At 37.1% G+C, this 24649-nt stretch overlaps 1 protein-coding gene across 2 annotated transcripts in view; it reads left to right on the top strand.

Moving 5' to 3' along the window:
* ANKMY2 (ankyrin repeat and MYND domain containing 2) overlaps window positions 1–23678 on the top strand; it is a 34405-nt gene extending 10727 nt beyond the window's left edge. The window contains exons 3-10 of one of the 2 annotated variants that reach the window (XM_023544381.2): window positions 1863–2001; window positions 3759–3857; window positions 8102–8262; window positions 12785–12999; window positions 13826–13961; window positions 18620–18670; window positions 20958–21087; window positions 22529–23678. In XM_023544381.2, the coding sequence (XP_023400149.1) occupies window positions 1863–2001; window positions 3759–3857; window positions 8102–8262; window positions 12785–12999; window positions 13826–13961; window positions 18620–18670; window positions 20958–21087; window positions 22529–22728 (1131 nt within the window). In that variant the 3' untranslated portion in view covers window positions 22729–23678. Of the gene's footprint in view, window positions 1–1862; window positions 2002–3758; window positions 3858–8101; window positions 8263–12784; window positions 13000–13825; window positions 13962–18619; window positions 18749–20957; window positions 21088–22528 lie in introns of both variants that reach the window. The other variant, XM_010587228.3, reaches the window with a different exon arrangement.
* Window positions 23679–24649: the final 971 nt, after the last annotated feature.

Genomic DNA, 24649 nt, shown 5'->3' with positions numbered 1-24649 from the left:
CTGATTGACAGCCCACCTGTTCTGGATTAATAGAAAGTGCTGAACTCCTGGGCTGAGGTCTAGGTCCTAAAAATTTGTAACAGAAAATAGTTGTTTGCTTCTTTGGGGCAGCCCTTCTGAAGGTGCTATGTCCTTTCCCCACAACCTACATGCTTGCCTCTTATCTACAGGTTATCGATTAGGAGCTTTCACACTGGTCGTGCTCTGAATACGTTTTTGCTCTCCAACTCTGGATACTCAAAGGCGATACATAGTCCATTCCTGCTTTCTTAAAGCACTTCATTGGCAACCTCTGTACACTTAGATGATTACCCACACCCACCCACACCCCCCAAAAAAGAACACCCCATCCATGTAGTCTCGAAGTTACAATCTGCTTATCTTTTTTTCATTACTATTCACAAGAAACTTGGACTTCTCCCTTAAGTTGCCTCTTATAGTAAAAAAAAAAAAATTTTTTTTTTTTTTTGCCTCTTATACAACAGCCTAAAATATAGCCTCCCCCTGGTGGTACAGTGGTTAAGAGCTACGGCTGCTAACCAAAAGGTCAGCAGTTCGAATCTACCAGCTACTCCTTGGAAACCCTATGGGGCAATTCTACTCTGACTATAGGGTCGCTCTAAGTCGGAATCTACTTGATGGCAGTGGGTTTGGTTTTTTTTTGGTTTTATAAAAGGTCGGCAGTTCAAATCTGCCAGGCGCTCCTTGGAAACTCTATGGAGCAGTTCTACTCTGTCCTATAGGGTCGCTATGAGTCGGGATCGACTTGACAGCACTGGGTTGGGTTTAATCCTTTGCGAGTGTTACAGCACTATGTCACAATCTGATGGCTTATGTTCACAATAATTGTCTGGAGACATCAAGACTTACTAAGTAAGGGATTACATGTTTTAGAGGTGTTTTCATCCAAAATCAATTTGACATTCTGGCACTTACAGAGTTTAACCTGGGTTACTGAGAAAATTTGTTTGCAAGAAACAGCTCACTCCTTTATCTAACAAATAGGATTAGGTACCCATTGCATATAAAAGTGGATGTTCCGTTGAATATGCGTAAAGCATAAGGAGACCAAACAATGTTAGCAGCCTGATGTACATACTACAAAAGTTTTTTCTATGTTTATACAATCATATTATGTAATTTTATGTGCATGTATACGTATATATAATTTTGTAATATGTGTATGCACACACACACATATAATACGTATCCTACATATGTGATTTTTTCAAATTGTACTCTAGATGAAACTAGTTTCTCATTAAATAATTCATACACATTGTTTTGTGACATTGGTTGCCAACCCCATGCATGTGTGATTTTTTTGAGGTCGTTGTTTTTTTAAAAAATGAGACCATTGTAATATACGTTTCCCAAGCCTTGTTTTTCTTATTGGTAGTAATTCCTCCAATTCAGTAGATACAGATGAATTCATTTACTTAATAGCTTCATAATAGTCCATGTAATTATATGTCATGTTTTATTCAAATTTCCCCTTGATAGACATTCTGTTTGTTTTGAGGCATTTTTTTCTCTTGTGTATCTATATTTGCTTATCCATTTTTTTTCCCTAGGAGCTAAGTGTGCTTGGTAAAGAGAATCCTAGAAAATCTAGGTTCTGATCCCTGTCCTGGTCATGTACTAGTCATGTGAGGTTAGCAAGTCTTTCTGAATCTGTTTGTTGGTTTGTAAAGAAATTCACGTATTAAAACTGTTGATGAACGATCCAAGTGGTGAAGTGAATATAGCAATATTATACAGATTATGAAGACTTTTATTAATTCATTTTTATATTTTAGTATAGGTAGGGGAAAAGGTAAATAAGTAAGATTAATACTTTTTTTTTTTCCTTTCTATTAAAGAATGGAATGACTCCTCTAATGCATGCTGCATATAAAGGAAAGCTTGATATGTGTAAATTACTTTTGCGACATGGAGCTGATGTAAATTGTCATCAACATGAACATGGATATACAGCCCTCATGTTTGCTGCACTTTCTGGTGATGTTTTAGTATTTAATCTACTTACTCATATTAGTTATCCGTGTGACTTTGTTAAAAGTGTGTATGTGTATTTATAAATTAAATGCATTTTTATTTTAATAATTTTAAAGTCAAGTTTTATGGGAAGAAATGATGGGAATTGGTTTCTGGAAACCTATAATATGTGAAATATGTTATGTAGTTAGTTTGGTGATCTGTTTCTTTAGTTGTTTAAATCAGTTGCTTCCTTATATTAACGATACATTCTATGAAGAGTTGAGAAGCTGGATATATTATTCTTTCAACTTTGCCCCTTTGTTTTTCTATGTGTTGTTATATTTTTAAACAATGTAAAAACTTCTTTGTTGTTCTCTTAACAGCTGTTCTGACAGAGTTATCTGTTTGCTTCACTAGCATTTATCTACTAAATATCATGCGTGACCCATTTAGAAACTTACTCTAACTCATGTCCCTTACGATTTGCTGCATAAAGACAATTGTAACATCATCTAAAATTAAGTGTGGATGTGTGTAATTGTTGCAGGTCTTTTTTTTTTTTTTTTTAAAGAAGATAAAGACATAATATTCTCATCTTTAAAAGCAATAGTCTATAGTTCTATAATCCTGGAATGAGAAAGCATTTCTTAACATGAACTAAAACATAGAATTCAAAAAGGACAACATTGACCAATTTGATAACATAAAATATTAACATTTTCGTCTATGGGATATACCATAAATAGAGTTAAAATACAAATGAAAAACTGAGGGAAATATTCATGGCGTATCATAAAGCCTTTATATTTTTATATATGAAGACTTCTTATAAGTCAGTTAGAAAAAGACAACTACTACAAATGAAAATTAGGCAGCAGAGAACATAAATTGTTGACCAAAGAAACACAACTGGCTGATAAACATATGAAATATTCTCACCAATAATCAGTGAAATGCAAACCAGAACATTATACAATCATTTTTCACTTGTATTAGCAAAGGTTAAAAAAGAGTGGTAATAGTCAGGATTGGATCAGGAACTTCTTTGTGCTGTTTTGGGGAGTGACATCAGTACAGGCTTGCTGGAAGGCAGCCTGGCAAAACGAAGTTAAGATATGCATAACCTTTGAGTCAGCAAATGTTTTCCAAGAAGTGTTCCTAAGGAAATCATAGTTGAAGTTTGCATTGTAAATGGTTATGTGGAATGTAAACGTAAATGGATAAGTGGAAAATGCTGTTCACTAAGTCTAGTTTATGACAGCAAAATATTTGTAGTGATTCCATTAATGAAAGAGTGTGAATAGAATAACTAGGTGTGTTTAGATAGACAAAAAAGTCTGCAAAGATAACCAACTGTTAAGAATAGTTATTTCAGTATCTGTACGTGTAAGAGATGGAGTGAGTTGGTAGATACTAAAGGACAACGTCTATCCATTTTATCTCTTCTTTGTTTTTGTTATTTTCTTTTTTGTTTTGATTTTATACTAAGTATTATCATTAGAAAAAAGAAACGTATTTCATTTTGTTTAAAAAAAGATATTCAATTTCATACCATTTTTTATTGCCCAATGTATTTTCAAGGACATAAAGCTCATTTCTATGTGAATTCTATAATATTTTACCCTTTACTATAACCATGATTCATATTTTAGAAAAGATGAAAATATCCACAATGGAAACATAAAACTAAATGGGGGGAAAAAAAGCTACAGATAATTTAGAAGGGAGAGTGTTTCGTTTATGCGTTCTGTAATGATAACACATGTTAATAACTCCAGGTAATAAAGACATCGTGTGGGTAATTTTGGAGGCTGGTGCTGAGACAGACATTGTCAATTCTGTAGGAAGAACAGCAGCTCAAATGGCAGCCTTCGTGGGTAAGTTTTTACTGCAGTTTTACGTTAGTTTATGCCCCAGTTTTTCATTGTGCAAAAATATCACTTTGCTTTTCAGAATGCAAATACCATCTTATTATTTTTTAAAAAATCATAATGTTAGGCTTTGTCTAGTTTAATGGAACACTTAATGACTCTTTGGAGAAAATGAACAAGCTCCTTTGAATTTCCACTTTGTAAGATACAAAGATTGGGAGGCCATTTCAGTTGTAGTCAGATTCTTTGAACAAGTATATTTTAGCTGTGTTTTTTTTTTTTTTTAATATAGAGTCATTAGGAATCTATACAGTTGTTGACTGTGGAAGCTGCAATCCTGGGTTGAAATTCTAGCTGTGCAACTTCATAGCAAGTTATTTAATGATTCTGACTTTCAGTTTCCTCATTGTAAATGGTTATGTGGTATTGAAAGGATTAAATGAAATGATAGACTTAAAGAACTTACATGTAGCACTAAATAAATGGTAACAGCTACTGTTGATAATTATAACTAAAACAATGCAATTCTTCCTTAGGAAAGAGTCTTAAGATTAATACAATATACAGGTGTTTTCATTATCATCATGATCACCCACAACCATTTATTTTGTGTGTACAATAATTCTCGTCGTGCTAAACTTGGTACTTGACTTAATGCAAGGGCTTAGAGAAGAGTGGGAATGAATACTTGGTCATTGGTATTATAGGCCCACTGAGTTGACAGTTAAAAAGGTCCATTGGTAGAAAGGCAGAGAGAAAAAAAAAGCTGTATGTTTTGGGAGTCCAGTAAGTGTCCTATTGGGGCGTAATAATTCATTAAACAAATACTGAATGTCACCACCTATATACCACACGTCATTCAAGGTGCGTTGATTACAGTGGGTGAACAAGACAGATGTTGTCCATGCCTTCATGGCACTTAGAGGCTAATAGCAATAGTAGACAGTGGAAAAATATACTCCAAAAGAGAATTTAAGGGTTCCGCAGAGATACATAGAAGACCCTTCTATCCCATTCCAAGGGTATTTTGAGAGAAATTATTAAATTTAAACTAAGACACATGTGAGAATTAGTCAGGTATGGGGGATGGTAACTATATATATTGTTTTACATTTTATTATGAAATTATCTTAAAACTACTAATAGTGGCTTACCAGTTCTTAAGGGAGACATTCAGTGAGTCATTTTATGACAGCTGTGTGAGCAAATATTCTTACATTACTTTAACTCAATTTCAGGAGGATTTGAGAAAGGTATGGCCTTCCTATGCAAGCTTCAGAGAAATGTTTTATCTCCGGCAGTTTGGGGCCCAGTGGTTGCCCTCAATTCAGTTCACCTCTAAGCTAATTTTGAGGGTGTTAGTTTAGGCAGAAAAGAACACTGGGTCTCCTGCTAATTAATTATGGGATTTGGGCCAAGTCCCTTCACCTCTACAGGCTTCAGATTTCTGATCTGTACCATAAAAAAAGGGAATTAAATGACCTCTGAATTTCTGTTTAACTCTACAAATTTTTCTTTCTGCCCATGGCATAACAAAAGAGAGGTCACATGCTTGTAGAAAGTAAGTAGCTTTCCCAAGATCACATGGCTGGAGATAGAGGAGCCTGTTGTTTCAACCCAATACAAGATATCCTTTTCTTTTCTTTCCTTTTTATTAATACTACTATATTTTAAAAAAAACTAAAGGAGAAATTGTCCACAATCTCATCCTAAAATCAGTGATGTTTTCATTCCATTTTAATCTATTTAAAATAATTTGATAGACAAATTACCTTACACCCTTTCAATTGGCATATATTTTGCATATAGTCTTTTTCAAACATGCTCTTCCCTTTTGTTCCTCCCAAGCTAATCTGTATATACACACATATATACATATGTACAAGATTTTTGTCATTTTTTTAGAAATAATATAAATTCCTTATCACTTGTTTTCGTCACTTAACAGTACACCATAGGAGTTCCTTCCCATCTCAGTAGGTATAAATGAATTCAGTCATTTTAATTGCTACATAATATTCCATGATACACTTGTAGCACCATTCATTCAGCTCTCCCCTACTGATGGATTTTGTAATCTTTTTAACCACTCCACTGTAAACAACATAATGATCATTGTTGCTTATATTTTCACATTAGTGCTTTTAACTTCCGTAAAACAAATTCCCAGAAGTGAAATTGCTGAGACAAAGAATACTTATATTTTTAATTTTAATGTAAGTTCAAATCACTTTCCCACTTGAGATTTCTGTTCTCATTCAAGTTTTGGTTATAGACCTTTCTCAGATGGCTTGTATCGGTGGTATATTCTTTAAAACCCCTCATAACCAAAATTATCTTTCTCTCTGAAAGGTGAGTCACATCTTGGCTAGCTTCATGATTCTTGTATCACAGAATCAGTATTCTTTCTTCTCAGTTCCATGTAGAACTTCCAAACCCGCAGTCTTCTAAATCTACTTGGCAAGTGAGAATTTGATTCCTTTTCCTTTGTAAACTTCTCATTTTCATTCTGGAGATTGTTTGGTTTTTCAGTTTATCTTTGGAATTCAAAACGCTTACAGTTTATGTGCAAGTGTGCGTGCATTTTCCTATTAATCCTGCCTAGGAGTTAGAACGCTCTTTCAACCTAGAAGATTGAAACCTGGTGATTGCAGTAGTGATTACTTCTCTGTCCATTCCTTTTTTTTCTTCTGAAATTCCTCGTATTTTTCACTATTAGATAGCTTGGATATTTCCTCCAGCTCTTTTATGTCTCCCATGAAGATTTTTGTCTCTGAATTTTTCTGTTTGGAGATATTTCATCCACTTCATCTTCTACGTTACTGTTAGTTTTCAGAGGTTACGTCTTTCGGCATGCCAATTAGTTTTTAAAATTTGAATCTTTCTTTGGTTCTAGAATGTCAGTTTACATGCTCTAATTGAATCTACTTAATTTAAATGCACCTAGTGTTGCTTGTGTTTGTTGTTGCTGTTATCATGGTTAATGCTGTCTGTAGGCTTCTAACTGAAGAATCCATTTGTTGGAGGCATTGCATAGCCTTCCAAGTTGCTGAGTCTCCTTGGCTGCTGCTTATCTCCTAGGCAGTTAGGTAAAGCTGATAGGGTCATGGAGCAGTGTCCAGCTAGCAATGGTAGGAGGTGCTGCAGTCTTTATACCTGTGTACCTGGGGTCTGGAAACCAGCAGACATTTAATCCTCCGCAGAGGCACCAGGAGGAAGCTACTTCCCTCCCAGGTTCTCCCAGAACTTCCAGGGGCAAGCAGAGCTTTGTGCCAGCCTCAAGTACCAACGTCCATCCGGTCCACAGTGCAGTCCCCCTGCAGGTCATCTGTTGTCAGCAGAATCAAGCAGACACTCCCAGGCCCATGCAGAACTGGGCTGGAGATACACAGGTCACCCAGGGCAGACCACTCTCCAGGAGCCATGGCATCTGGGCCCTCTCTGCCACCAGTCCCTTGGCCCTTGTTAGCAGAGAAGAGGAAAAAGTCTCTCCTCCAGAGATCCTGGAAGAGTCTGCACCCTCCACTGTGCCCTGCTGGTTCTGCCTGCTTGCCCAGAGAGTCCACTTACTTGCTTCAGAGAGGTAGTTGAGAAGGAGCTGGGGAGGGGGAGGCAACAGCACTGCACATCCAGGCTACCAGCTTTCTCCAGGGAAGGTTTTGCTCTCATAGAACCATTTGCAATTCCAGAGGTGGCTTAGAGAAGTGGCTTAGGGATCTATGAGGAGCCATTACGTGGATTGCAAGCTTTGGGAAGCAAAATCTTTTTCTCTAATTCATTTCACAAGAGGCCAGACTTTTCTCAAATTCAGGGGGGTAGGAGGAATTAGCTTAATAATAATCATCAACCTTTATATAGGCTAGATTAAAATTTTGTTTAAATAAAGCCAGGTAATGATTAGGGAAGCATGACCATCATGTATGTAGGGGTGGAAGACGAGACATTTAAATTACAAGCAACTTTTGTAAAATATTTAAATTGAACACTATATTTTTGTAATCCACACAATCTTCATATGTATGGTGGATTCTGTTATCTTGAAAATAAAATTATTTCAGCTTTTTATAAGGCAAACTTGTAAATGTTCTCTAAAACATTTTACCTCTCCTTTTCCTCTCACCTCCTTTTCTGAAAATTAAAGGTAGCGATGCATGTTTACCTCACAAGAAAACAGAGCAACCTAATAAAAATCTTAAAAAAGCCTTATTTTTGATAATAAAATAACAAGCTTTGTATTTTTCTTTTAAAAGGGCAACATGATTGTGTGACTATAATCAACAATTTCTTTCCCCGAGAGAGACTGGATTATTACACTAAACCCCAGGGACTGGATAAAGAGCCAAAACTGCCTCCAAAGTTGGCAGGCCCACTGCACAAAATTATCACCACCACAAATCTTCATCCTGTCAAGGTATTGGTTCAGAGTTTATTATATTATCCTAATTGTCTTAGGTTGGGTTTGTGGGCATAGAGCCTGCAATGGACTGTCTTGTTCATTTCGTGCATCGGTGGAGTGCTCTTGGTCGAAACCTGGAAGCGATAGAGGGCAACAGAAGAAAGCAGGAGATAAATCTAGGCAGGGAGGTGGGTTCAGCAGAAGTCTGGCTTCCATCTCATCCCATGGGGTACTCTGGAGTGTGAATAGCTTCACAGAGGCAAGGCTTTTGGCCAGTCAGTGACTCATTGCCTGGGGGCTGTCTCTGAGGGAAAGAATAGCCTCCCAGATAGTGCCAAGTGAGGTGGCTCCCTTTGGCAAGGGCAATTCTCTGAAGAAGGAGGCTACTCTGGGCCCTTAGCAGCCAATACTCCCAGCAGCTGGGGGATGTGCACTGGCCTGGTAAAAGGATCTGGATGGGACACCAACAGTATCTACTGCAATAATGAACCTTCCATGAAATGTTCTGAAATGCAATCATGAGCACATTTTTAATGCAAGTTGGTATTTGATTCCTTTAAGTAACAACATTCATCTCATAATTAGTCAAAGTTGAACAGATATTCAAACTTTGTAGACCAGCACAAAAATGGTTTAACTGGGGAAACTGGAAGAGCCATTCTGAATTACCACTACAGTTTTCTTCAGATTTTATGTAGAGCCTGTCTATGTATTCATATGTTGTTGTTGTTCTTAGGTGCCGTCAAGTCCATTCCGACTCATAGTGAACCATGCACAACAGAACGAAACACTGCCCTGTCCTGCACCATCCTCATAATCGTTATGCTTAAGCCCATTGTTGCAGCCACTGTGTCAGTCCATCTCACTGAGGGCCTTCCTGTTTTTCACTGACGCTCCACTTTACAGAGCATGGTGCCTTTCTCCAGGGCCTGGTTCCTCCTGATAACATGCCCAAAGACAGTTCATATGACAGTTTAATGAGTTAAATAAAAAATTGAGGTTTTCTCTTAACACAAGGAATTACTATACTATAATGAAATAGATTTTCTTAGAAGTTTACTACAAAAAAAGAATCTCTGAAATGTATGAAGCTCCACTAAAATAAGTGGCCACTTCTCATAAAGTAACTTTTTTGAAGAAAGACTAACATTCTTTTGAAGATTTGAGTTACAAAATGTATGCATTCTTTTTACTTTATTGATGTATCCCTGTGCAGGCAGTCTTTGAGGCTCAAGTGAAAAAGAAACAAATAAACGATACCTATCATATCATGTGGCCCTACACCCGAATTAATTTTCTGGGTCTTTGAGAGAGATAATAAAACTAGCTGATACCTTCTGCATAAGAAAAACTCAGGGTTTTTCTTAACATTCTGAAAGACTGGCAAGAGGCAACATGTGGCTCTAAGTGGGCAAAAAAGGAATTTAGCTATGAATCACATAATTGTGTTCCTAGTGGAGGATATATGGGACTTAGAATTTAACCTTTAAAAAAATATTTCACTTCTTCTGTGTCGGTGGTTGTCTCCCTCCTAGCACTTTTCGGAAAGAGAGCACTCCCATGAGTGACAGGTACTCCCTCTCCATGGCACATTTTAGGGATGGGTGGGGAGACAGGCTTTCCTAGGGCACAGTATTTCTCAATGTAGAGAATGTGTGGTTTTTACAAAGCCCCTGGTTGTTCCCCCTCTGCCAGAGTTTTACCAAGATATTCTGGTTCAGAATTGATTTGAAGAAATTCCCTGTTTTTCTGATTCTTTTGTATCTAATTTTATACCTTTTCAAGTTACAGTAAGGGTCTGTGGAATAATTTCTGATATTTACATGAACTCTAGTCTCCCAGGATTAAATGTCCAAGAATTACTATACCTTCCATTATATTTAAAGGTATCTATTTTGAGTAAATTAGATTATGGACATGTATTCTGAGTAAATTACAGGCAGCAAATTGGAAATGTAAACAGTCTAGAACAGGCTATGTAATAATTTTTTGGAGTACTTAGTCTTATAAAAGAGACTTTTCTATTACTATGGCACCTTCCTTCAGACCAGACCTCTTCTTTTTTGTAGGTATAAAAGACCTATTCACTTGACAACCTGCTTTCTTTTATCCATACTTTAGATAAAAACTGCCTGGCTCCTCTTGTGGTGTGGCCTATTGTCACTGCTTTACACCTTTTCAAACTAGCATGGTTCTTGGTGTGGAGTGTTATAAAAAAAGCAATGAACAGCAACCTTGTATGAAGTTAAAAGCATTTTAAATAAACACAGAAATCCTCCCAGATACACACCTTGCCTTTTCGTTATAGCTCACCTAACACAGTCACTTCTGCATTAGGCTAAGTGGCTGCTATGGTAACAAGGACGTTTTTGTTTGCAAAAGGGACTTGGGGAATTGTGCTGAGTACAGAGGTTATGAAGGAGAAAAACAGAATCGGAGAAAAAATGGTAACAGAGATGAGCAGGGTCTGTAAGCGGACAGGAGGCAGGGGTACACAAAGTGATGCTGCCTTTGATCATTAACATGATTTCCAGGCCCGGAATTTCTGATTTAGCAATTTAAAAGAAACCACAAAAATGGATTAAAAAAAAAAAGAATTCAAAATGGCACTGTATAAACTCATTCTTAGGTAGCAGTCTTTTGGGAGATAAGGTACACCTGGTTTTTATGCCAACAGGAATTTATTTACTCCTCTTCATTAATGGCGTAGTGGTTAAGAGTTTGGCTGCTAACCAAAAGGTCAGCAGTTTGAATCTACCAGGTGCTCCTGGGAAACCCTATGGGACAGTTCTACTCTGTCCTCTAGGGTTGCTGTGAGTTGGAAGAGACTCTGCGGCAGTGGGTTTAGTTTTCTGGTTTTTTTCCTCATTAATTCATAATGAGGATTTCCTTAATAACCTATTTGTAATGCAGCAGAGATTAAAGGAAGGAAAACTAGTTCAAGTATTCTTTTGTGTACCCCTAAGTAAATGATTCAGAAAGCTTGTGGTAAAACTGTGCTTATCATTTTTCTTTGTGTATATTGCTGTATTTTGAAAAAGAAATAAGATCTAATGTCTATAAACAGGAAAAAAAATCATTTATCTGGGTTCTATTTGATATTTTTTTTACAACAGTTTCCACTTTGTAAGTTTAAGATTTTATAATTTGATTATAATGCTGTATATAAAAATCTTGATCAACCAGCTTCAAATAATTGCAGTTTACAGCAGGAGTATAAACGGGAAGTTATCAGAAAATGTATCAATAAAGATTCCGTTTATACTTGCTTCATTAAGTCTCATAATTTACCATTAAGTGCTAGATTTTAAGTAAAATGCTAGATTATATATAAGAAAAAAAACCAGACCTGTTGCTGTCGAGTTGATTCTGACTCATGGCGACCCTATAGGACAGAGTAGAATTGCCCCATAGAGTTTCCAAGGAGCACTTGGTGAATTTGAACTGCCACCCATTTGGTTAGCAGCCATAGCCCTAACCAGTACACTACCAGGGTTTCCATATATAAGTATAGTAGTGTGAAAAATAAATGAAAATCTTCTTTTAATTTCACAGAGACTGTAAATATGTGTTCGGTATCCAAGTAAGAGGCTAGATATGGGGTTTTACTTAAAATGACAAAAAATTTTTCTTCGTGCCTAATGAGAAGAATTTAATTCATTAAATCTGCTTGTATTTAGCTGTTATATGTTAAGTACTGACTGGCTCTTGGATCTAGGTATACTATCAGGCACATGTTACACACGTGTTTACAGTACCGTTACACCACTGAGAATTTTTGTGGCTATCCCGTACAGACGACTTTAAGTGATACACCCTAAAATAGAGCCAATGAAAAATACTCCTCATTACTCTGTATTTGAGCTTAATCTGTGATATATGAGAAATTGTGGAACTCCTAATGGATAAGAGTTGATAACTCTAAAACTTCCTCCTTTAAAGCTACTTATGGTTTCCCCTTTGCCCTACTCTTATTACCATAGGTGACTTGAAGCATCCTTAGGCAAATTTCCATGGAGAAATGTAGCAAATTGGAAAGTAAAACATACTTCATTTTGTGGATTCTTTCTGGAAAAGTTTTGTTTCTCCATAATTAATGAGAATTATAGTTCTCCCAGCCATGAATTCTAGGGCTAGGTAATATTAACTAAAGAAGTAGTTATGAATGATTTGATTCTAGATATAAAGATACAGGCACAAATATGCCATGTTTATGTTTAGGAAAAGTGCTTGTAATAGAGGTAGTAAAACCGTGTACTGTGAATAGCATGCTAATACCCTGGCTCAGCTAGATGGCAGATTACGTTGTAAAGTTGGCATAGCCAGTTCAAGAAATTCCAGGATGTCAGGGCAGTCTGTATTAGAGTTAATAGCTTTGAACAGTGGCAATTTGCATTCTAATTTCTAATTTGAGTTAACATAATAAATAGATGACCATATATGTAGATATATTTTGAAATCAACCAAAAATTGATTACATAATGTGTACCTGGAAAATCTCTCATGGTATTTCTAAGCTAACTGGAATTTCTTCTAGATTGTGATGCTTGTAAATGAGAATCCTCTCCTGGCGGAAGAAGCAGCCCTGAATAAATGCTACAAGGTGATGGATTTGATTTGTGAGAAATGTATGAAGCAAAGAGACATGAATGAAGTATTGGCTATGAAAATGCACTACATTAGCTGTATCTTTCAGAAATGCATTAACTTCTTAAAAGATGGAGACAATAAACTGGACACTCTGATCAAAAGGTACTGTTTTTACTATGTCATGTCCAAAGTACACTCAAGTGAGTTGTGTTATGTGAAGCCTCTATGGGTCTTAAAATCAAGCCTTTTAACAGCAGTTGTTATTTATTGTGTTATGTTGTTATTATTTTTGTTATTGGGAATCATATTTATGCTGTGAGAAATTGTACTTAGATTTTATACTCAGATTTTTATACTTATTTTAGTCTTAGTGGTTATTCAGTTCTAAGCTTTCTATGATAATGCTGTAAGCTATAAGGATTGTTAACCCCAATTTACAGATGAGGTTTGGAAAGGTTAAATAATGTGTGTAAGATCATACAGCTAAAAAGCAGCCAAAATCCACATTTGAGAATAGGTTTGTTAGGCTGCAGTTTGCTGCCTTGAATTCACAGTGGTGCACAGTGTATGCCTGTTACAGTACCTTTGAAAACTTGTGTGTTATCCTTGTTCTCTGACCACCAGGGATTGAATTCTCCCACAGTTTTTCTGAGAAAAGGGAACTAAGTTAGGAGGTTGTAACTCGATGGAGATTTTAGTTCATTGTACAGAAAACTGACACTGTAATAAATAATCATATAACAGTGTTGAATGTGTTTTATGGCGGGGGTCAACTTTGTGTATATATCTCAGGGCCTCTAAGCCTGATAAGACCTAGCTAAAGTACAGGTAAACCAGCAATTACTTTGAATTGCGTCCATGGTCATGACTTGAAGAGATAATGAAAATCTTAGGTAGCAAAAAAGAAATTACCAAAGGTTCCTGAGTTTAGTTGGGAGGGAATGCCTCGTGATTGAACTCCAGTGACTTTTTAAAAATTATCTTTCAGCTTGTTAAAAGGTCGAGCTACTGATGGCTTTCCAACATACCAAGAAAAGATCATTAGAGAAAGTATCAGAAAATTTCCTTACTGTGAAGCTACACTCCTCCAGCAGCTGGTGCGAAGCATTGCTCCTGTTGAAATTGTAAGGCTGCTCTTTAGCTCAGTTAGCTGTGTCAGTAAAACCTAATCACTGCATCTTGAACAGTTAAGGGCAAGTCCGTTTTAGTATTTACTTTTATTATTTTAGAAAATTTCCGGGAACAAAGGCGGAGGTAAGTTTGCCTGTCAAACCTGTTTCTTTTTATCCATTTCCCCTCCCATGATCTTCTTATATTTTTTATTACTGGTAGTATTTTAATAAGTAGTATTTCCCTATATCATTTTGTAGCTGGTTATAGCGGTTGCATTTTAATGCCTTTATGAAATCTGTAAAAGTAGGTATACATCCACTGTGTAACCCAGATGCACACATGTACATGTGAAATGACAGTACAAAGCTCCACACTAGATGAACATAGAAATTGATCTTCTAATGTGATGATCTCAGGTCAGTGGGATGCAGAGGGATGGGCCATATATTCCCTGATTACACTCTCAGAAGTATATCCCAGCTTCTTATAGTCTACTTAATGCCTCTGATGATAAATTTCCATACTTTCCAGCCATGGGAAATAAGTTTTGTTAACTTTATTACCTGATCTGTAAATTACTTACTTCCCGTTTGTTATGTATATATTTCAGTAGTATTTTAAAAGATACTTCCTGTCTTCTTTATCTTGAATAGGTTTCTGGTCACTGTATCTATACCATTCATGCTTTCATACATTTCAGTTGAATCCTTATCAGCCTTTGTCTATCAGTGTAGAAACTGATCCTGAGACCGGTCCCATCCATGGCTTCCCCCTTCCTTCTGGCAGTTTCAGTCCCTTTCTCTGTGCCTTCTCTAGGCGGTTATATCATTCTCAGGGTGGAAAATCAAGACTAGAAACAGATTTCACTTGTTCCTTTATATATTAAGAGCTCACCTATTCAGAACCTTGAAATAAACAAGACCTGAGCAGACAAGATAATCTCATAAAGCTCATACATTCATTTATTCACGAGAACGTCCATACTTTCACACATTCTTTACTGTTACTTTTAAATACACCTGGTCATTTGGTATTTAAGCTTTAAAATTAAAATCAAAGTTAGCATATTATGAGGGTGATTCATCAATTATGGATGTTTGCACATATCAAATGCCAACCAACTATGAATTAAATAGATAAGCGTTTATTTTTTCATATATACTCAGAAGCCCAGAGGTAGGCAAACTAGGCTTGGCACAAAGGCTCAAAAATGGACTGGGGACCCAAACGCTTTCCATCTTTCCACCCAACCTTAGTTGTGCAGCTTCTCATCCTCATGCTTATGACCTCATGGTTACAAGCTGTCTGAAGCTCCTCCTCCTGCCTCAGCCGGGAAGAAGAAAGGTGCCTGTATCCCAGCTCTCCCAGAAATGCTTTCTCATGTCACATGGCCACTCTTATCTGCACAGGAATCTGGCCAGAAATGCTTTCTCATGTCACATGGCCACTCTTATCTGCACAGGAATCTGGAGAAATGAGGATTTGGGGCTGGTTTAGACTGCTGCTCTGAACAGAGTTAGGCTTCTGTTAGTAAGGAAGTTGGGGGAATCCATATCAGAGCGGCAACTGGCAATGCTGGCTGTGGAATATTTACAGCACTAACAAGTGGTAGTGGACATTCCACTTTCAACGGGGAAAACAGAAAAACCAAAATAGCAGCTCAGAGCACTTAGAAAAATCATTGCAGGTCAGTGTAGGGATCAACAGTTCATCTTAGCCTCGTATCATAGAAAAAATATAATGTAATTATAGAGTAAGGAGCCCTAGTAGCGCAATGGTTAAGCATGCGGCTGCTAACCAAACTGTTGAAAGTTCGAACTCACCCAAGGACTCTGCAGAAGAAAGACCTGGTTATCAGTTCCTGTAAAGATCACAGCCTGGAAAACCTGTGGGGCAGTTCTGCTCTGTCACATGGGGTTGCTGTGTATCAAAAAGGACTCGACAGCAGCCAACAACAACAATTATAGAGTGTAATAATGTTTATGCTGGTGATCTGAGCTGTCAAGAAAAGGTTCATTAATAAAGATAAAATAGTATTAATGTATTTGAGGAAGATTTCTTTCTTTTAAAATTTTTTGTTCTTATACCCTGCTCTCTGGAAATGCTTAGTCATCCAGAATGCCTGTGGCTGTGTGTTTTAGACAGTCACTGTTTACTTATTGGCTGTTGTTACGCTGCAAGTTGATAAGCCCCTGAAGCAATGCTGCCCTTACCCTATAACAGTGGTTCTCAGCCCTGGCTACCACGAGAATAAGCTATGGTGCCGTATAATGGTGCTGATGCCTGGGCCCCCTTGCAGCTGTTTTGATTCACTCTGCAGCTTTGATTCAGTGTGGTACTCTGGTTTCTGCATGTTAAAAAGCTCCGCAGGAAGTGTGAGGCATGACTACATTTAAGAAATGTTGCTCCAGCATTGTAACAGGGATGATACTGTGGAAGATGTTTCACTTTATCAATTGACAAGTGTATGTTTTAACTTCTGGAAAGCTAGCTAATGTCTCTGATTTTATAGCATACATTGAATGAAGCATCCGTTTTGTTTTAGACAGAATATCTTTCTGTGGAAGAAATTCTGATGCCCAAACTTATTTAACAAAGTAGATGACAAGATTTGGTATGACAAGAAAGAGTTCTTGTTTCATAAGAGTCACAAGAAAGATTCTGTGTGGCTTTTCAGTTGTAACATCATTGATTTTTTAGAAGCAGTAGCTCACATTAACAGTCAGGCTTCTAGCAAAATCTTTAATTTTAACTTTACTTACGTCTGTGACTGTTAGCTTGTGGTCTGACACAAAAGTCCCATATTGGGAGAGATTTTGATGACATCTCAGGCACGTCTTTAAAAAAATGTTTAAACATAGAAGTGTAATTTTTAAGTTTGTTGACTATATCATATTCCGTTTGTTTGTGGACCAGACTTCTATCTGGTTTAGTACTCTACTCTTGAGGCAAAAGAGTTATACATCTTTATAAGTGTTAAGCATAGTATTAAATAGTAGTAATTCTCAGAATTTAACATGCCTCAGAATTACCTAGGGATGTTGGTAACAACTTGGACCACACCCTTAGAGATTCTAATTTAGAAGGTATAGAATGGTGCCAGGTATCTGAAATTTTAACAAGTTCTCTGATGCACACCAACATTTAAGCACACTGTCATAGGCTTTCTTTCCTGAGTACATTATAAACTTAAGCATCTAATATCTAAGATTTCATTTTCCTAATTTTTTTCCCACCATTACACTATCTTCATTCCAAAAGCTTATTGTTAGCACTTAGCAAGGGAGTAAACCCAATCATTATTATTTGCATTCAGAGGAGAATGACAGCTTCAAAATGAGTGCCACATTTAAAATACTTCTTAATTTTTTTGAATATCTTGAGAGTGTAGAACATTGTTCCCAGGTGATATTTTAAAATTCTATTATGTAGAGTTGGTAAAATATCATCAAGTTAGATATTCTCAAAAGTAATCAGCAAATATACTTAAATGGAAATTCAAATTATGAAAAGTGGCAGAATTTTGGGTACAGATAAAGGAGAAAAACCTGAAAAACTTGGAACTATGAACAGCTAAGGAGTGTTGGTGGTGCAGTAGTTACGCACTTGGCTACTAACTGAAAGGTCAGCAGTTCGAACCCACCAGCCACTCACAGGAGAAAGATGTGGCAGTCTACTTTCGTAAAGATTTACAGCCTTGGAAACCCTGTGGAGCAGTTTTACTCTGTCCCATAATGTTGCTATGAGTCGAAATTGATTCTACAGCAATGGGTTTGGTTTTGAATTTTATGAACTGCTAGGAGCAAGTAAGATAGCTAGATGCTCTATTTTTTCTTGCTCTAATTAGGTCTTATTAACATCATTCCAGATAGATATTTACCCTTAAATTTTTCTACATTAAAAAAAATTTCACCAATCTTCTTTAGCCACCCATCCTACTTTTTTCAATAACCCTATAGTACAAATATTCAAACTTTTTTTTTTTTAATACCCAGATGAAATTGCATGTATGCCACTTTAATTGAAGAGTTTGGAAAATTCTGAAGACAAATATGATAATTTAACTATTTGAATTGAAACCCACATCAAGTAGATAGTTTTTAATGTATCAAATCTTTAAAGCCCTTTAAATTGCACCAATTTTTTAAGAACTAAAATAGTTGAACATTTGTGATGTAACTTATGAATAGTCCTGCAGGATATATAAATTGTCATGATGTCAATTCTCAGAAGAAAATCCCGCTAGTTTATTTTCCTATGTTTGAAATCAGTGTGGCCTTATTGAATAATCCTAATTGAAAAATACCTTTTTTTTTTTGAGAAGAGCCATTTTATTCTCTTTAATTATTGAGATCCATGACTTACCTTTCAATTGTGTACTTTGTGTAGAAAGAGGTATGTGCTAAAGAGTAGGATGTGTGTCATTTTGTCATAAAGTCTGTGCAGACTGCCACATCTTTTCTTTCTGGTGGGTTGTAACCCCGGATCTTTTGATTAGCAACTGAGCACTTAACCACTGTACCACCAGGGCTCCTTTTGTGTACTCTTTAGCCTTAATGATTTCTTCTTTGTGTCTCTATTTCTAGACACCATTGTTTATGAATGGTATCTCTGTAGTCTTTCCATGGTTATTTCAGAATTCTTTTTCTTCTCTTTATATCTGCTCTAGGGTTCTGATCCCACTGCATTCTCTGTACTGAACCAAGCCATCACTGGTCAGGTGGGTTTTATAGATGTTGAATTTTGCACAACGTGTGGAGAAAAAGGAGCAAGTAAAAGATGTTCAGTATGTAAAATGGTAAGAATGAAGTTCTCTCAAGTTCACTGACACCTGGTTTGGATTTCCTTCCAAGCTGATACTGGATTTTGATGTTCTATAAATATAAGAGTTGACTTGTCTAGTATATTAGTTTTTTTATATAGCTTTAAAGTGTTTTTTTTTTTTTTTAATTTTCTTGTGTTTAAGGTGAAAGATGACACAGCAAATTAGGTTCATGTTTAACAATTTCTACACAAATTGTTCAGTAATATTGGTTACAATTTTCACAATGTGTAATTATTTCCATTCATTCTGTTCTTGTACCATTTCCAGGACTCTATTTTCCCTTTCCCTTTACATTTTCACCTTTGCTTTAAGGCTCTAAGGTATTATATTTAATACTTAAGTAATTTGGGGGGAGACCTATAGTATAGATGTAGTTCTGTACCGTATCTGTCCTTTGTCAAACTCCCAGACTGCCTTAGCTTCTAAGCTGAACACCCCAAGAGAGAAAAAAATGTGAATGAGAAAATAAAACATAAAAACATTATATGTAGAGCAATGGTACTGAGGCTAGTATAGATACGGGAACCCACAACAGGATAATTCTTATACAGTTAATCCTTATGATATTGACTTTAACTACAATATCTTCATTAACTCTTTCTTGTAAAACTGCAGCTCCTTCTTGACAGTCACCAATCTTTACCCCCTTTGGACTGTACTCCCTACCTCTGCCAGAGCTATGTTTATAAATGGCATATCTGATCATGTTTTTCTCACACACACATACTACAGACATGCATGTATCTGTACACACATTTGACTACATAAAACCAAACCAAACTCATTGCTGTTGAGTCGATTCCTACTCATGGTGACCCTGTAGGACAGAGTAGAACTGCCCCACAGGGTTTCCAAAGAGCGGCTGATGGATTCGAACTGCCGATCTTTTGTTTATCTGCCAAATGCTTTATCACTGTGCCACCAGAGCTCTACTTGACTCCATAAAAAAAAAAATAAATAAATAGGTAATGCTAATTTCCTGTTGATTTGAAGGTTGGTTTTCTTTTTCTTTAGCGTATTATGTAAAACCCATCACAGTCTTCCATAACCTACTTCCCCAGTGTCATGTCCTTTACTTACTTACTTCTCTGTACTTTAGCTTCGTTATGTGTGAAATTGGGCTGGAGTTGTGACTTGAATCTTTATTGGTTAACTATTACTGCATTTAAAAAAAATAAAAAAACACTTAAAAAAACTCAGCACTTAAAACAACAATCATTTACTGTTTTTCTTCTGTGTGTGGTTGGCTGGGCTTATCTACAGCAGCTCAGCTCCACATGTCTCTCACCTCTTTGGACCAGCAGGCTGACCTGAGCATATTCTGTGCAATGGCAGAGACACAAGTGAAACATACAAGCTCTCTTGGGACCTAACCTCTAAATTGCCATGCTGTCTCATTGTTTTGGCCAAACAAGTTGCATGATAAAAATCTATAATCAAAGCTCTTCCCTTGTAGTAAAAAGAACTTTGAAATCACATAAGAAAGGGCATAGATGCAGGGAAGAATGAATAATTGGGGTCAATACTGTAGTTTACAACACCATTTCTACACAAGGGCCTAGCACAGTGCTCAGCATGTAAATGTTCAATGAGGTTCATTCCCATCTCTTTACTGTCTCACTTGCAAACATCTAAACTCTATTGACATAAAATTTCCTGCTGTCATTGAACAGGTAATCCATCTGCCCATTTCTGCATATTTGTTCAAGTATTCCCTTTACCAGGAATGCTTCTTTCCCATTTGTCTGTCTATGCTGACTCCCTGCAGCCAGAGTGAGTCACTGCTTCCTCTGTGCTCCTATTGCTTTTACTTCCCACCCTTTATTATAATCCTTTCGGTGTCTCCCTCCCTCCATCCTACCCCATCTTATGGTTTCTCTATAACCGTAGATTCCCCTGGGACAACTGTATTTTCTTTGTCATTATGTTTTCACAAAGAATGGGTTCTTAGCAAACCATTTGTTGGTAGAATGTTCTGTAGACTTTCTTATGTATCTATGATTTTTTAAAAGTGTAAGCTAAAAATTACAAGTCTAAACCAGGATGTATAGTCACACATCATGGTTTTAAAATAAAGTATAGAAAGCAACATTTTACAACATATTTCTTGGTTTAATGGTGTATTTGGAAAACCATGCAGTCACAGTTCTTGAAATGAAAATAAATGTACAATTGCTTTCAGGTAATATATTGTGATCAAACCTGCCAGAAAACACACTGGTTTGCACATAAAAAAGTCTGTAAGAATCTGAAGGACATTTATGAGAAGCAACAATTGAAAGCTGCCAAAGAAAAGAGTCAAGAGGAGACTGGTATGTATATAAAAACTGAGCTCATGCCGTGCCTCGGTGGGGAGAGGAGTGGTAGATGGTATTAAGGCAGGGCACACAGGAACTGATTCTTCTTTGGGGGCCAAGGAGGCTTGGACGTGACCAACATAAGGGTCACACTGAAACTCAGTGTGTCCCTGTTTTGAGTCTTTGGAATAATGCATAGAAGTGGTCAGCCTGGATCCCACTGGAAAACAAGGAGACAAACTGAGGAATGTAGTTTCTTCCACATTCTCCTTTCTGGCACATGAGACTGCCCAGGGACAATGGGACTCCAGTGAGTATTTCCCTATATTCTGCTCGTGAAGGATTTTAAGGCCTTTGGATAAGAAAATTTAATTTCCCCTAATGCCTACCAAAAGATTTTAAGGTTGGAAGCCTTTAAACTTTTTAAATTTCAGAGCTGTAGGTGAAATTACAGAGTAAATTTAGAAATTCCAGATTACATTGCACATCTGATGTGCGTATTAGATTTCTGCAAGTATCAGAGCAGCAAGTTAGTTCCATGTTGTATTCCTCTCCGTTCTTCGTGAGCTGTATGATTGATTTTCACTGGAGACAGTGAGTTGCATCAGCAGTGACTCATGTTGAGGAGGAGGAGGAGGAGGAGCCCTTCCCGCCCCGACCACTGCCCTGGAGAAAGTATCACATGTGCTGGGAGGAATATGTGTAATTTGAAAAAGTTGCTCAGGTGATCTGACACTAGACATTTCCACCTCCATCCCTCAAGGGACCATGCTCCCTTTACCACTTGGTTGAGAAACACTGTGCTAGTGGAACTGAATGATTTGTACAAAATTAAATCATTTAATAGTATTAAGAGAGTAAGTCAGGCTTTCTGACTGCCGTGCCTTCTGTTTTCTGGACCAAACTTTTTACCCTGTGTGCTATGGACAGAGAATAACACTGTTCATATACTAAGTAGGCCAGCATGAAAGAATAGAACTGTCAGAATGGGAGCTTCCAGTTGTTAATCATCAGCTGTGTGTCACACACATTTGAAGTGTTATAGACACCGTTATTCTTAACAAATATGGGATAGGCTTTATTAGCCACACTTTATAGATAAGGGATGAACCTCGTAGAGGCAATTACCTACCCTCAAACATAAAGTTAATTAATGGCAATGCTGGTTTCAAACACAGATTTTGTCAGATCCCAAACACCTATCATGATTAAGAGATCTGGCTTTGGAGCCAGAGGCCGGAGTTCAAATCCTGCATCTTCTGCTTATGAGCTGTACAACCTTGAGCAAGCATTTTAAACCTCTGTTCTCAGTTTCCTCATATGTAAAATGGAAATAAAAATGTGTTTACCTCCTGCAGATACAATGTGGATTAAATGGACTAATGTGTGTAAAGCACTTAAAAAGTGTCTGGCACGTGTTAGGAGCAAAATAACTTTTTTCCCCCCCTTTTATCAGATGGCAAACTTGATGTCAATGCTAACTGCGTTAATGAAGAGCAGCCAGATGCTGAAACGGGTACCTCCCAAGAGGATTCTAATCAAGAGGGTTCTAACCCTAAAGGTTCTGTGGAAGGGGAGAAAGAGTCTCTCCAGAGTGATGCTGAGTTGGAAGGCGTGCAGGGCGGTCCTGCAGGGCCACAGGTGTCTGAGGAGTAAAAGACAGCAAATGCCGGCTGATGCTCCTCACGTGACCATGTCCTCACTGCCTTGCGACACCTGCATGCCACTATGGCAGGGTCCCCCACTTCCTAGAATAGATGCTTCCAAGCAAAGCTCTGTCTTCTTCGCCCTAGTTTCCTATTGATTTCTGGTCTGGAATTGGATGAATATTCCTATGGAAAAAAAAAAGTTTTCAAAATATAGGATATACCATTTCCATTCCCTTTTTGAGGACTGCTTTTCAGCAATTGCTCTCAATGGAAAATAAACCCCCTTAGAGAAGAAATACAGGCTCCGGGGAGCCAAGGAGCAAGTAGAACAGGCGTGAGAGAGAGGTGATCTTCAAGAAAGAAAAATGTTATAGCCACAGAGAAGGGTAATGAAAACAATCATTACTCATATGTGAATAAAATGCATACAAATAGCATTTGCAATAGTGAACTTCTACTAAGATGCAATATACTAAAGAAAAACTTTGTTAAAAGATATGTGCCATAGTTCAGCTGATGGTAGTATTTTTATAGAAATTATCCTGAACAGTCTAAACTTTAGGTAGTTCCTGCAGTGACTTTTTATCCATAGAATTTATACCTTCAGAAATGTCAAATCCCTCAGAAGGAACTAAGGCATAGCTAGAATATCTCAGGATGTGTGTTAAGAAAGAAGATTCGTTGCATTTTTGATTAAATACCTGCCAGACATAAAATTATTGTCAAACTAATTTATGTGCCATACTCTCACCTGGAAGGCGGACCATTATCTTCCTATAAGTTTTTCCTGTCCAGAAACTGTGATTTACAACTATCATTTATGGAAAGCCCTGGCATTAGTTTTTAATGTATGTAATATTTAAACAGAGTGAGAGTGTATGTAATCTGAAGATAGTGCTGTTTCAAAGTTTCTTGTATTGATTGTAAAATAAATTGTGCCTCCTATTATAAATAACACATTTTGTTTCATGGTTTATGACCGTCTATGGGAGGGGGCAAATATTAGAGAAACTGACAAATATTAGGGAATTTAGCAAATTTCCTAGTCATTTTAATAATTAATACGTATAATTATAGATCAAAATCTAGAATTCTTACCTCACTTCACTGATCAAATTGCTTGATCTTGCTAGTTTTCCTCTTCCTCGCACTCAATTACTCTTCTTCCAGATTTTCCTTGCCCTAACACGTACGCCTTCTAACACACCACGCCCTATACCAACCACACTGTTTCAGGAAGACTTCATGTAAGTAGGGTAGATGGTAAGGATTAACTGGGTAGGAATTTAGCAGGCAAATTTTGTCTGAACTTGTCAATCATGACATGCCTTTCTTGGAAAATTCTGTCATTTATCATCAAGGTAACTCATCTTTACGCGGATTAGCATTCATCTTTAAGTAGTAAAATAGTCCTAAGCTTCCGTCTTCCACAAACATGCTTTTTACCAGAGTTCCCTGTTTTTGTTTTTTTTTTTAATTATTTTGTTGTGTTGTCATTCTCAGCCTTTTTGTCACCTCACTCTGTTAGATACTATGCTGGGCTCTGGCAAAAGGGCATGGTCCCTGTTTTGGATACCATAGATGACTGTGAAAAAGCAGAAGGAAATAGGAGAAATGAAGATGTGTGTAAATGTAGAGGTGATTTTTTCCTTCATTGAGATGAATTGCTAATATGGATAGGAACCCTAACACAGTGATGCTGTGTGCTGTCGAGTTGATCCCAACTCTTAGGGACCCAAAGCGATGGAGTAGAACTGCCCCATAGGGTTTCCTAGGCTGTAGTTTTTACGGAAGCAGATTGCCAGGTCTTTTCTCCATGGGGCTGCTGGGTGGGTTCAAACTGCCAACTTTTCAGTTAGCAGCCAAGCGCTTAACCACCACACCACCAGGTTTCCTAACACAGTGGTAGCTGGCATAAATAGAAACTT

The sequence above is a fragment of the Loxodonta africana genome, chromosome 8, assembly GCF_030014295.1.
Source record: "Loxodonta africana isolate mLoxAfr1 chromosome 8, mLoxAfr1.hap2, whole genome shotgun sequence".
In the NCBI taxonomy this organism is placed as follows: domain Eukaryota; kingdom Metazoa; phylum Chordata; class Mammalia; order Proboscidea; family Elephantidae; genus Loxodonta; species Loxodonta africana.
This window is presented reverse-complemented; position numbering and strand designations above follow the sequence as displayed.